Here is a 14,862-nt window from a genome sequence, read left to right as displayed (position 1 = left end):
GAAATAACACATGAAGACGTACTGCAGAAATATCACGAAATGAACATTGACACGAAAAGACACATAATTACAGAACAATAAACAATTGCTCATCAGCACAAAGTGTCATAGTCCTGACTTCATTCATAAGAAACATCCCAACGAAAAATCTTCGTTTAGGCCAAAAGGGGCCACAGTTTTTAATTCAAAGATGTGCCTCGCTTCGCTTTGCAATAAAAGTCTGTTTCTATCACCCCCTCGTGCGAGCACTTTGACCTGTGAGATAGGCATGCACCTGAACGTTGCCAGTGAATGTTTAAAGTCCCTAAAATGTTTGGCAACAGGGAGACATTTGAACTCCAAATCCTTGGCGTCTGTAGATAATGCTTTACGAATTGTTGAACGATGGATGGCTATGCGTTCTTTAAGCTTCCCAATATAGAGTAAACCACATGGACATTTAATCAAATATATAACACATTTTGATTCACAATTCAGATGTTGGTGAATTTTGATTTTGGTCCCATTATGTGGATGGCAATAGAAAGACCCCACCTGCATATATTGGCAATTTTTGCAACCCTTACACCTGTAAGCCCCAGGTTTTTGGGTTAACCAAGTTTTGTCCTTGCTATATTTGTCAGCTGGATCTGCTTGCGTGATCATGTCCCCAATTGACGGACCACGGCGAAAACAAAACAAGGGGGGTTCACGGAAGAATTTTCCTATTTTATCATCATTGGCTAAGACATGCCAATTGTCTCTAATGCCACGTTGTATGCATGGGGACGCAGTGCTAAATGTGCTTATAACATTAAATCTTGAGCTGTTTGATTGCTCGCCCAGTTCGGTGTTGGTACGATCTGAATTCTCCCATCTGATCACACGATCCAGTGCATCTTTAACGTCGACCGGACTATAACCTCGCTCTAGGAACCTGTTAGCCATGTTGATAAGCGCAGGTTCCAACTCATTGTGATCACTGGTGATTCGCTTCACCCGTAATAGTTGTGAATACGGAAGCCCCTTTTTCAACGGGGCCGGGTGGTGGCTTGTGGCATAAAGCAATGTGTTTTTGTCAGTTGCTTTCTGGTATAGCCTTGTGGCCAATTTGTCGCCTGCTTTGTATACCATCGTATCCAAGAATGGAATTTCAAGTTCACTGTAACACAGCGTAAAACGTATCTTTGATGGAATATCGTTAAGACGGTTCACAAAGTCCTGCAATTCCACAGAAGAGCCACTCCAAACAATAAAAATATCATCAATGTAGCGTAAAAACTTTCTGATGTAGTGTGCATTGGGCGCATCGCATAAGATGTGGGTTTGCTCATACATGTCCATGTAAAGGTTCGCATATGATGGAGCCATGTTTGAGCCCATGGCTGTCCCACTGAGCTGGAGATAGTATGCATTTTCAAACCTAAAGAAATTTTTATTTAGGATGACTTCTATCAGGAGTAGTAAAAATTCAGATGGAGGTCCAGTCTGCAAAGTATTCGTTGTCAACTTTCTCCTGATAGCCTCCAACCCCTCTTCGTGCGGAATATTCGTATAGAGGCTTGCTACGTCGAGGGTAGCCAATATGCACCCAGCTGGATTAAATGCTAGATCGTTAATATGCTCCATGAAGTTGGTAGTGTCTTTGACAAAAGTGGCCATACCCGCCACCAACGGTTGTAGATAAAAATCAACATATTGTGAAATCGGATGGCATAGTGATGTCCGAGCCGAGATGATTGGTCGACCTGGTGGGTGTGTTGTAGATTTGTGAATCTTGGGGATCGTGTACATGACAGGTATTTTTGGATGCTGTTGCGTAAGGAAACCGCCAGTGTCTTCCGAGATCCATCCATTGGATATACCCATTTGGATTATGGCATCAAATTCCCCTTTGTACGCCACAGTGGGATCCTTACCCAACTGTTTGTACGTTTCAGTGTCTCCCAGTTGGCGCAACACCTCTTCTCTGTAATAGAGGTAATCCAAAATGACGATTCCGCCGCCTTTGTCGGCGGCCCGGATGATGATATTCTTGTTGTTTCTCAAAGACTTTACCGCCAATCTTTCGTCATTCGTCATATTGAAGAAGCTGGTCTTCTGTGTCTTAATCTTGCTTCTTGTGGCTTTACCTAAAAGGTTCATAAATGTTGCAATACTGGGATTAGACACCTGTGGATCAAACGTACTGCGTGGCCTGAAGTGGGATCTCGCATATTCAGGTGCTTGGTTGGCTTCTGATTTTGAAAAGAAGTCCTTGAGTTTGAGGTGTCTATTCAATTTAAAGAGGTCCACTTCCCACTTAAACGGGTCTTGCTTATATGTTGGCACAAAGCCAAGACCTTTGTGTAAAACATTTAGCTCCGCCGACGAGAGGGTGTGTTTGGAAAGATTAAAAATTACCGTTTCCTGGGCTGTTGTTTTGGACCTCTCCCCCTGTTTGGGTAGCGCTCCGGATATCGTCGTCTTTCGGCCTCCTCGCCTGATTTTCCTCCGGTATCTCCGACTCCTATAGGCGGTTTGGCTCTCCCATCCGGGCCTTGTCCTAAAAAAGAAGAAGGTTCTGCAGACATGTTGTCACTGAAAGTGTCCGCGGCGTCCGAGAAGTCCGTATCACTGGTGTTGTACCCAGGCTTTCTATATCCCCCCCGTCTTCGGCGGGACTGGCCCCTCTGTTGACCTTGCGCACCTGTGGGTAGATCACTTAGCCCCAGCAACCATCTGTATACCTTACGATCTTTGTAATCTGATTCAACAATTTTGAGTTTCTCTCTCTTATATTTAATAAGATTGTTTCTGTATGTGTCTATGGAGGACTGTATTTTGTCCGTCCAATTCGTAGAAGTGTCTGTCTCTAAAGTTGTTCCATGTTTGGTGTAGATGGTGTCTATCTCTTTTTTAATCTTAATGATTTCCTTACTTGATTGATCAATTACAAGGATGATCAAGTCAAATGCACATTTATTTAAAATTGCAATCCATCTTCTACAGAACTCTGGATCTGTTCTCCCTATAGTGGGCTGGTTTTTTATTCTAAACCCACGGGGTAGCAGTTTCTCCTTGTGATAATGCGACAGCGTCACACCGTGCAGATAATAATCAACTTCCCTCTTTTTTAATTTAATCAGGTCATTGTACACGTCACTCGCTCTTTCTGGTCCCAAAACAGATTCAAAGGATTCCGTGTAACGGATGCTGGAAATCTCTGCCTCGCTAAAGCTAGCTGACTCAGAGATGGCCGAAAAAACCCCAAACGTGTCTGCAAACTCCTCCATGTTATTTCTTTACGTGGATAAAATCAACATTCATTTATGATAAGGCTATAATAAATAAACCATCCACGGAATGGGCCAAAAACGCCGTGGGCCACACACTTTAACCCCTCATAGGGTACTTGATATCCTTTTGCTGGCAGGTGCCCAACTCATATAGTTACACATGAAAAAATCATCTCAGTTGGCACACTGTAAACATAGGTAAGATGCTGATGCTTGCCCCATATGCACATGTAAAAAGTAGAATTTACCAGATTGGAGTCCGGAAAAAACGAGACAGCACACAGTCTTAGTAGTTCCAATGCAGATGTAATCAAAGTAACATGGCACCACCTCCAACGTTTCGGTACACTCAACGTGACCTTCCTCAGGGACGTGTAATAAGTGAATGCTAATCCACCACCACCTTATATACCCAAACAAATCAAAATTAAATCAAACTCACCCGTGTAGGAGCAACATTGCCCGCGAAACCGCGCTGCTGTGACACGCATGCATCTGCATCCGTAGCTAGGTTAACTGTGCACTACGCTGGGAAGCAATATGGCGATGCGTTTCAGCAGCACATTGCGTGTCACGACCCAGAGAGACAAGACGAGTCCGCGCATGCGCGATCGTGCCTATAGTTAGACCATTGAGGCCACCGTAGTTGAAAGGGAGGTTTTGGTAAATCCAAGATGGCGATGCGTTCCAGCAGATGCATGCGTGTCACAGCAGCGCGGTTTCGCGGGCAATGTTGCTCCTACACGGGTGAGTTTGATTTAATTTTGATTTGTTTGGGTATATAAGGTGGTGGATTAGCATTCACTTATTGCACGTCCCTGAGGAAGGTCACGTTGAGTGTACCGAAACGTTGGAGGTGGTGCCATGTTACTTTGATTACATCTGCATTGGAACTACTAAGACTGTGTGCTGTCTTTTTTCCGGACTCCAATCTGGTAAATTCTACTTTTTATATATATATATATATATATATATAATGTGGTGGGTTCTGGGGTTAGAGCTTGCTGGGATTGTGTGTTCATTAATTTTCATTTCCCACCCAAAACAAGGAAAAATAACAATAAAAATGTAGCCCCCATAGTTTTAAATACATTTTGTAGAAATTGGAAATGAAGCACCATGTTTGAAGAAAGTATCAGGGTTAATGCATAATTGTTTTTTTACAAGATAACGCATCTTTCAAATGACAATGATGAGAACTGTCAAGAAAATACAAAGCAGCATCGCATTTTCCTAATAAGGGTGGCGAGCAGTGTGCTAACAAAACTAAAAGCAGCAAAGTCCCAATATCATTCATCAGTTTCCTTCTTAGCTCCCGACAGCAATATTAACAGTTGCTTTCAGTCTGTTTATAAGACTGTCACAGGCCTTCAATTGGCCGTGCTCACTGGCTCTGCATAGAGTCATTCAGCCACTGACAAAAGTGTGAGGCTGGGAGAAATGATTACTCTGTCTTTTTACTTCCACCTTAGGAGGGACAGCACTAAATGTAGCTTTGAACCTCAGATTCAGATTTCCTTCGTGCAGGTCATTTGCATATCATGCAGAATGCAGATCTTAAGAGGTGAATTCCCACTTAAAAAAAAAAAAGCAAAACAAAGATTTGCAATAAAGTGACTTTAAAAGAAGCAAAAAAAGGTTTGCTTTATATTGAAGTCAAGCGAAAAAAGGATCATTCTAAACAGCCATAAAAAATATTTTCCTGGCTGAAATAGACTTACCACTTCAGTATTGAGTTCATACTTCAGTAAAGCAAGAGTTTTCAAACTTGTAATAATTAGGGGAGAATTCAAATTTTTTAGAAAATGTACAATGATGGCAATATTTAAAAATCCCAGAAATAAGGAGGTATCAATTCTGAAGTGGAGAGCTAAAGAAGAAAAGTGCAATAAATAAACGTCATCTAGACAACATATTCAAAATTCAAACACATTTTCAATTTTCTTTTCTAAAAACTGGCTGCTTTTCTCTTTTTTTCGGCCGGTTTCACGTTGTTAGGTGGTTATGTGGTAGTTGTCCACTATGCAGGAATATTAATGTTGAAAAAAACAACAACACTTCAAAGGTGAGGATCCTTCTAGGGCGGGTTATTTCCCCGTCTAGGTGGGAAGCAGGGGTCTCCGGAGCTGAACCACGGTAATTGCAACTCTCGGCTCCTCCTGCTTCCCGAAATACTTACGGGGTGCCGGTAGCATCTATGGCTGGGTCAACAATATTGAGGCTTAAATCTCCCGCGGCAATAGGAAGCCGCAACGACACACCGGCAACATCTTCAGAAGTATCAGAATCAGAATTTCCTGATTCGTGCTATCACAGTTTAATGAACAACCCCCATAGATGACTAAAAGAATAACTGGGTCACTTAATTAGCCCATTTTCCTACCTTCCGTAAAGCATTACACCACATCTTATCTCAGGCTTCTTGTTAGATTTAGGAATACCTTGTGCCTGTAACAGGTTTTTCCCCACTCTCTGGGAGATCTCACTATTACAGGGGGTCATGTGCTGGTTACCTGCTGGCTCACAGAAGCTCTGAGGTTCCCGCCATCGTTAGTGGGGAAGACAGGACATGCTTTTGGGGTGATGGTTGGTTCTTTCTCACTGGTGCGGCGCCTCCATCTCTTGCAGGCTCCAGGAGTGCTGGAGACAATCTCTGCAGGAGAACTCACTACCGATACTCCCCCTGATTAATTGCAGTCTCAGGCAGGATATTATATAAAACTGGAACACTTTATTCTTCAGTGCAAAGAATACAGCATATAACTGATTCAATTGTCTTCCCTCCTCTGGATGGTCCCTGGAATCAACCCAGGAGGCTTGAGGCCTCCAGGGTCTATCATGATCTCTTCCCTCACTCCCTGATGGGATGAGGGGTAGCTGCCCCACTCCCCTAAGGGAGGGGACGGAAGGTGATCAGAGCCCCGATTCCACACTCCCAGCAATCACTCTCTCTCATGGGAGAGAACACATAAATTTGGCTGTGCAGCCCCTTAAGTACCGCGGGGGAGGGTCCAAGGTCTGAGCCCGATTGGGAAGTACACAGGCCTTAGCCCGCCCCCCCCATGTCACTCAAGGGAGCTGCTTACTGCAGGGGAAACCCCGGATTAGGCCTAACACTGCCTGCACTGATACCAGGATTTAAGTGTTAGGGAGGGTAGATTAGTAGTCAAAACAAATACCTGGTTACATGTCTATAACAATCAGAATGTAATTGTTTACTGTATTAAATGCTGCCACTTTGGCTGGGAGACTGTTCCATGAATCCATTACCCTTTTGTATTTCCTCAACCTATTACCCTTCAGCTACTTTCAAGTGGGACTAATACTTTAAACTGATCCATTAAGGGGTTAGGCTGCTTACTCCATTTGAACACAGGCAAAAACAGGTAAGAGTTATCAAACCATTCTTTTATTAATGCTTCCCTGCAGGCTTCCAGCAGAAGAAATCCCTTTAATATCAAATGGTGGGGGGGGGGGGGGAGGAGGGGAGGGGGGGGTTAGGGTGGCGTGCGTCATATGGAAGCATTGCTGTTGCCCAGAAGCTAAGACCACACAGGAGGAGTCCATTTGTATGTAGCCGAGCATGTAAATAGCAAGATGTTTGGTTTGTCACTGTGTGATATATGAATATTTCACAGACATGGCAAGGTGCGCTGGTTCTGCTGTTGGAAATGAACACACAAGCTTGTTTCTTTGACTCCAACTTCTGTCAGTTAACCCTTTCTCTGCTAGAGGGATCTGCAAAGTACTGCAAAATCAACACAAAGAAAATGGAAACTGATTCATTTGTACACAATTTGTAAGTTAAATGTTTTGTTTAAAAAGGCAGTAACTCCTAGGACCAAAGTGTGCTGACTGCACTGAAAATTTAAGGGGTTACACCTGGGTGATTGATATATTATTGTTTTTAACCAAAATCTGAAACATACAGTATAAGTATTTTAAAATGTATATTTTTAAGTTTATAAACATGGTGAGCTGAGAGTTGGGAGAGGTTTGATTTCCTGTGGCTACTACCTTTTCTTTCATGTCCCTGGGTGTTCAACACGAGATTGCACAGGCAAAGCCCCATTCTTCCCCTTTATCTTATTGGCTGTATGGTAAGGACAGGGTGGGAAACAAAGGAAGATAAATCTTTGCGGTTTGCATGGTTATATTAATTTAAGGATGTTAAATTGTTTATAAAATATTGTTTTTTTTTGCACAATAAGACATTTGGTTGAGCCCATCTCGCTGCCGAGGGACCCCTCGCCGCTGGACACTCAGCTTCAGGCCGTTTTGCCAATAAGGTAAGTTAACTTAAGGGGTTTTACTGGTTAGGGTAGGGGGTTAAGCATAGGGGTATTAGGGTAAGGGTTAGTTTTTTAGGGTAGAGGATTAGGGTGAGGTGTTTAGGATAAGGGGTTTTAGGGTAAGGGGTTTTAGGGTAAGGGGATATGGTTCTTAGGGTAAGGGGTAACATTAGTATTAGGGGGTTAAGATTAGGGGGTTTTAGGGTAAGGGTTAAGGTTAGGGATTACCTTAGAAGCGAAACAGCCGGAGGCGAGATGTCCCTGCGGCGAGGTGAGTGGCAGCTAAACATCAGCGGCGACTTGGTCGCAGAAAAACGGCCGCCACCAAATGTCTTAGACCGGGTTTTTGGCCTGCTATGTGGGATTGCACCTATAACCTCTATTGGATATGTAGCTGTTTAACCCCTTGTGTGCACTTGAGACGTAACTACCAACCTCATGGTGTCTGGGACCACCGGGTCCCCATAACGTGGTAGCCACGTTATAAAGTCCCTGCTCGTTTTTTAAGGGAGATGACCTTCTGAACGTAATCTATAATGAATTGGAACAAAAGAAAGGACTCCTCCCCTCTCATCGTGAGTGACGGATGGGTCACATTATTGTGAGTGCCGGAGGGGACTTGGCACTCTAGTACCACGGTCCCCCCGGCACGCCGAGGGTTAAAGAACATGTATAACTAAGATTAATAAAGTGATAATGGGATTTGAACTCGTCCCATTGTGTTAGATGTGTGATGGGATCCCTTCTTTTCTATGCGCCTACGGTACCTACATTGCCACTACATAGGATTTACTGTGAAAAACAAGTCTCTATCCCTTCCTGCTTAGCAATGCACTGTGTGGTTCTCTAGCACTGAAGGAGTTTACTTGAACTATGATAATACTACAGGGTAACGGAGTAACATTACTCTATCTTTGCACCATGAGTGACAAGTTCTTTTTACTTGCACAGCTGCAGTGCTGTTCCACTCCATTCCTATTTGTCCAGCATAAATACTGTATAAACATTTCTGTCATTGGGTCAACAGAGCTTTCCTACAATGTTTAACAGATTTACAACTTCTTAAAATCAGGCACAGTATCATTAGATTCTTAAACCTTGGAGAGGTAATGGCACCAGAGTGCCGTGTCCCCTCTAGCAAGTCACGATTATGTGATTGCGATGTCACTGTGGAGATGCAAATGGAAAATCTGGGTCCTCCTCTTCTGTTCAGATCAACATTAGCAACCGGAACGTGATCTCCCACAGAAAACTAGCACAATGGCATGACATACCTACTATGGCATGACATACCTACTATGGCATGACATACCTACTATGGCATGACATACCTACTATGGCATGACATACCTACTATGGCATGACATACCTACTATGGCATGACATAACTACTATGGCATGACATACCTACCATGGCATGGCCTCCAAACTGTAAATTTGAATGTTTTTGTGCGAGGTAGTAATTGTGTGTGTTTAATATAACAAGAAAGACTTAAATACCAATAAAATAATCAAGTTAAATCATCCTAAGTAAAGGAGCTCATGGTTTCTCTGTGTGCTGCTATGTTCAGTGTTCCACATCTCTCTGCTGCCCAACTCTTAGAATCTGTGAACTCGTTTATGACTCTGCCTGTGATTTTAATGATTACTGACCGTTATTTTAGCAGTAACCAGTGTTCCAAGTATCTATGCAGCTGGGTAATTTAGTCCCAATGGAAGATATTCATTAAACTGCGATGGTGCCAGTCAATGTACTTTGGCACGGAAACTCTCATAGACGGCAATGGAAATTTCTGTGCAATAGTGTCACGATTGGCACCATCGCAGTTTCATGATTAACTCCTATTGTATCTTTCTGTGATTTATGGAAAACGGCATGTTATGTGAAGTTACAATTAATTCTACTGTACCTGGACCTTCCTGTGTACAACAGCATCATGGCAACCTCCTGTTCTTGTTTTAAATGTTTATAATTTCAATATGCTTTATTTTTTTTTTATACAAAGAACAGAGTGATCATACATTATTTTGGGGTGTAACCTTTGAGGCAATTCCAAAATTGGTAAAACGACACTCCACGCCTCCTTATAATTCATGTACCAGACACCCACCTCCTACGTAGGTCCTCCGCTACCACTGCCCGGCAGCTGAATAGATAGGCTCGGAGAGACTTAAGCTGCTGTCTCAGACGCACAACATGTGCCAACGCATCAACGTGTCTGTAGAGCAAAGGGTTCTCCTGTTGGACGTCAATCAGTGGCTCCTCGTACACATACTCCAAAAACTCTTTTGCTTGCTTGGATACCTGAAAAAAAAATTAAGAGGTCAGTTTGTGCCTTACCCTGTACAGCTTTCCTTGAAACCTGATGTCTTCCTTTGTATCCTTTGTGCACGTCGAACTGATTAAATGTCCTTCATAATCTCACAGTCGGGAATTGTATTGTTAACAAAGTGCACCTGCCACACGGGACAGACTGCTTTATTGGAAGCAGCTTTTTTTTCACCTATCCTTCCCGTCATTAGATTCATAGTCATTGTTAAACTGAGATACCAGATCACAGGCTGATTGGTCGGTGGTAAATTACAAGAGTGCAAATACTTTTTTTCTTCCCTTAGCAAAAGCATTATTTATTTGATCAAGCTACTGAGACATCACCACCAGTTGAGTTTATTAAAGTTGCCATAAAGCTGGCTGGAAGAGAAATCATATTCACTGCTACATTTTACATTTGCTATTACAATGTCATCAGAATAGTGTTCATAAACGTGATTGCAAATTGGTTTTGCAATGCAAAATCTTGTATCAACAGCACTGTATACTAACATCACACAATTGTTTGCTTTCCTTTTAGTTTTTTTGTTTAGGAGAATTAAGGGGTTTAAAAATAAAATAAAACACACAGCATTACCAACTCCTTCATTCAATTGTTACATAGTTACATGGTAGATGAGGTTGAAAAAAGACATACGGCCATCATGTTCAACCTATGCTAATTGTGAAGTAAAAACATGAAAATACCATGCGTCTCCACAACAGCATCAATTTGTTTTCATATTGGTATATTACGTTGGCACAATGCAGGAATGGTCAACTCCAGTCCTCGAGAGCCACCAACAGGTCAAGTGGTAAGGATATCCCTGCTTCAGCACAGGTGACCGATTGAGTCACCTGTGCTGAAGCAGGGATATCCTTGAAACCTGACCTGTTGGTGGCCCTCGAGGACTGGAGGTGGCAACACCTAACACAGTGTATCAATACACATTCTTTCAAGGGGACACCTTTTAAAAGCCCATCCGAATTTGATCCAGTTCTTGTTTTGTAGCTCTAAGCCCAGTGCATTGTGGGCCACAATAGTCAAGCCTACGGATAATGGAGACATGGAGACATGGAGGATCATCCCTGGAATCATGGTCCTTATCTCATGAATTGGCATTTGTTTTGTAATACTGGCCACAGTATTTTATAATACACTGGATGGGATAGAGTGGTTGGATTTTTGTGGCATTGTTAGACCATTAACACCCAGAATTCAAACAAATCAGAAATATAACTGATTGTTTTAGCCTAATATTTTTTCACAGTATGGGAAGTGGGGGACCCCCTAGAGCGGAACAGTGCTATTTTCAGAAACCACCCCATTCATTAGATACTTATAGATGAAGTTACCACGGTTACTTCTTTTTTTTTTTTCACAGTGGGATTTAAATGGCCATCCAATAGAAAGCCACAACCAATGACAAATGTGGCTGCCAACCGGTCTGCGGTTTGCTGTCCATTTTGTTTCCCCTGGAAGGAGATTTAAACTTGGGAACTTCGCCGATAAGTAACTCAGAAAATAGTGTGTCCTTGGAGCCAAAAATAGAACGGTTCAACGCCAGGGGAGCCCCCTATTCCTGCCCTATCAAAAAAGGGGGATAAAAAAATGAGTAGGGGAGAATTTCTGCTTCAATGGTTTAACTCAAAGGCTTCGGGGGGGAGGAGGGGGGGAGGAGGGGGGGAGAATTCCTGCTTTAAACTCATGTTAGTAATTTGTCCCTAAGCATGTCTAATAGGGTTAAAAAAAAGCATGATTTTTGTAATCTCAAGTTTCTGAGGTTACCATGGTAACCGTTAGACAGCACTGGGCTCTGAGGAGAGCTTCATTTTAAGGTCCTGGACACAACATTTCAAATGTATATAAATCTCCAAACGGAGCTGCAGATTTCAAAAATAAAAACAGCATTGGAAAGGGTATGAAAACGTCTCTTAAAGCAAATAATAAAAGAAAATGCTGCGTTACATGCTGATTTATACAGGAAGGAAACAAAACAGTGGCGTTTTCACCTGGATATTTATGACAGTAGAAAGAAAACAATATCTTAAATGAAACCTATTTCTCTTCAAGGCGCAACAATTACAATGAAGAAACCGCTATTTAATATACTTCTTGGTATTTTTAACAAGAGTAAATACAACTTTAAGATACAGATACAATATACACCCCACCGTCTGACTGTTCAGAGTAGATTAATTACCGACACCAACCATTGAAGTAGCTTTTTTTCCTATTATTTATTCATTCACATGGAGTAGGAAAAGATGAAATAGCTCCTGCTAATGTATTCCATTCTTAAGCAAGGGGGGAAATTGTGTCTGCGACACTTGAGACACGAATGATGGAAAATGATATATGGAGCAATTCCATTAGGCTTCCAGATCCTTAAGTCCGTGTTTACACTGAGACCGAGCTAAATGGTGCTATTTCTAGATCTGGAAGGCCAATCATGGCAGAGAGGTTTTTCAGATGTGAAATGTCATCATCCCTAAGACATATTGTACCAAACAAGCTCAGTATAATCACAAAAAAAACATAATTAGGACTAGAAAGTGCATTACAAACTTCAGTCTTGGGGGGAGAGAAAAAAAATCAATAAAAACTGTTTTACTGGAAGTTAATGTTAAGGTGCATGCACTGTTATAGAATAAAAATCTACTTCTTTTGCATTAAATCCAATCTTCAGCCTTATCCTAAATATTTATATAAGAAACCGGATATGCTTTGTTGTATTGTATGTCTTGTTAAAATAAATGCATACATTGTGAATTAATGCTGGTCACACATAAGATGTCGAACACTAGAGTCTCAAAGTTGTTACAAGCATGTCATCTTTCTGCTGTTTTCACCAGGTCAAATTCAAATGTTATGTGTATATTGCAATATATTTTTCTCAGTGAAGCATTTTTTTTATAACCCTTGGGGAAAGTCCCTTTACCTCACCGTGGATCGGGCACCAAAATTAGATTGCAAGCTCTTTGTTGTAAGAATTACTTGCAACTGTATTCCGAATGCTGTGAAGCCGCTTCACTGATATGGAGAACATTTTAGCCCAGGCATGTGCAGACTGGGGGGTGCGAGATTTCTGGGGGGAGGGCGGGGGGCGGTTACAGAGGCCCCGTACTCTCCCCCCAAGGTGTTTACATTAAATGAATGCCGGGGAGCGAGCGCGAGGCCTCTGTAACTTCCCTTACCTGGTCTCCGGCGGCTTCCAACGAAGTGTCGCCACGGTAACGCGGCGTCACATGACGCCGGACACCAGGTAAAGGGAGGGGGGCGCAGACTGAATAGTTTGCGCACCCCTGTTTTAGTCTGATCTCTTCTACAGCACTTGGACTAGGTGTTTATGGGGGAGATTCAAATAAATGGCAATTAACTCACAATTGTGACTATCACATTTTCTCCCCCAAGGCTTTTGCTTAAAAAGGCAATCCAAGCGGTTCTTAAAAAAAAAAAAAAAAAAAAAATTATATATATATATATATATATTTTATATATATATATATATATATATATATTGTTGTTGTTTTAATATATGCAGCCTTTGATTACCTTAATTGAAAACTAATTACCTAAGCTGCCGATCGATTAGTTCTCTCGTGACAGATCAGAAAGATCATGCAGTGTTCACTAAATGGCTGCCTTTCAGTTTCTATCAGTCAGTCAGTGTAACTCAGCAGCTACAATGTATTCTTAAATTACAAAGGTAACATTATCTATTGTTACAGTTTGCAGCTCAAACTGCTGGGAATATTGGCAACAACTTTTCACAAAGAGGAAAGTGTTGCAAAGAACCTGCACTGCTGGGCAAGTGTGCTAAAACCTGCTTCATAAATCAAAGGATGCTCAGTATATTAAAACTCCTGAAAAATGGCATTAGGAGTTGAATAAAAAAATTAATTAAATGCATTAAGTATTATCTAATACTACAGAAATGATTCATTTACAAAAAGCACACGTAGGATATTGCATGAATTGCACCTTTAATACAGTTAGAAGTATGTTAATGCAAAGTTAATTGCATTATGAACAGTGTTACCGTTCTCTTCACCAGAGAACCTGCCAAGTTTTGCATCGCTGCTTCAATTGAATCCTAACAAAAGTTCGAAAAAACCCACAAAAATGTAGATCAAACATTTGTCGACAAAAGTTCCAGTGAAATGGTCCAGATTGATTAAACTGCGTTATTTTGCCCTTAAGTGTCAAATTAGCAGCCCGCGAACTTGTAAGCGAAAGTGATCAGAATTAGTCTAACATGAAACGTCCACTGACTTTTTAGCGATACGTGAACTTTTTCACCAAACCAGGAAAATCAGAGAAAAATAAACATCTAATCGAAATTGAGAGGTGACCAAAATATTAAAAAAATACTTGGTTTATTGAGACATGCAGTACAGAGGAAAACCACCTACATGTTTTGTGCTGAGCGCTAGTTCACGCAAAACATGTAGGTCATTTTCCTCTGTACTACATGTCTCAATAAACCAAGTATTTTTTGAACATTTTGGTCACCCTCTTTTTCAATTTTGATTGGATGGTGGAGGGTGGGTATTTTTCTCTGATTTTCCTGCATCTGCCCAGCGGAGCTGCACACCGGAGTATTCCTGTCTAAAACAGCAACTCAATCCTCATAACACAGTTCACACGGAAGAAGTGAGTAAAAGACTGCTCCTTTTGGCACATATATGCATTCATTCAAGTGGAGGGGGAAAGCTGCATGTGAAAAGGTTTAGGAGAAAACTGGTGCACCTCTATATCAAATATTTGGTATTATCTGTTTGTTCAAACATTCTAAGTAGGTGCTATCTCAAATTTCACCAGCCCCCTTTTTCCCACTTTGAGGAGTAAATACCAAAGGAATACTTCATCCATTTATTGGCTTAAGAAGATTTATTAGATATACGGTGTTTAAGCAATTTTTGGAGCCCCAGAAATCCTTTTCTGGACTATTATTTTTCACCAAACCAAAAAAGATTTGCAAAGTTCGCTAATAAGTGC

The 14,862-nt window shown here is 41.6% G+C and overlaps 1 protein-coding gene across 5 annotated transcripts in view; it reads right to left on the bottom strand.

Moving 5' to 3' along the window:
- The window catches only part of PLEKHM3 (pleckstrin homology domain containing M3), a 201,774-nt gene that overhangs the window by 76,547 nt on the left and 110,365 nt on the right, over positions 1-14,862 (bottom strand). For all 5 annotated transcript variants that reach the window (XM_075608512.1, XM_075608510.1, XM_075608513.1 and 2 more), the window contains one exon: positions 9,661-9,854. In XM_075608512.1, coding sequence (XP_075464627.1) covers positions 9,661-9,854 — 194 coding nt within the window. The remainder of the gene's footprint in view (positions 1-9,660; positions 9,855-14,862) is intronic.

Source organism: Ascaphus truei, chromosome 7 (genome assembly GCF_040206685.1).
Source record: "Ascaphus truei isolate aAscTru1 chromosome 7, aAscTru1.hap1, whole genome shotgun sequence".
Taxonomy (NCBI): Eukaryota; Metazoa; Chordata; class Amphibia; order Anura; family Ascaphidae; genus Ascaphus; species Ascaphus truei.
This window is presented reverse-complemented; position numbering and strand designations above follow the sequence as displayed.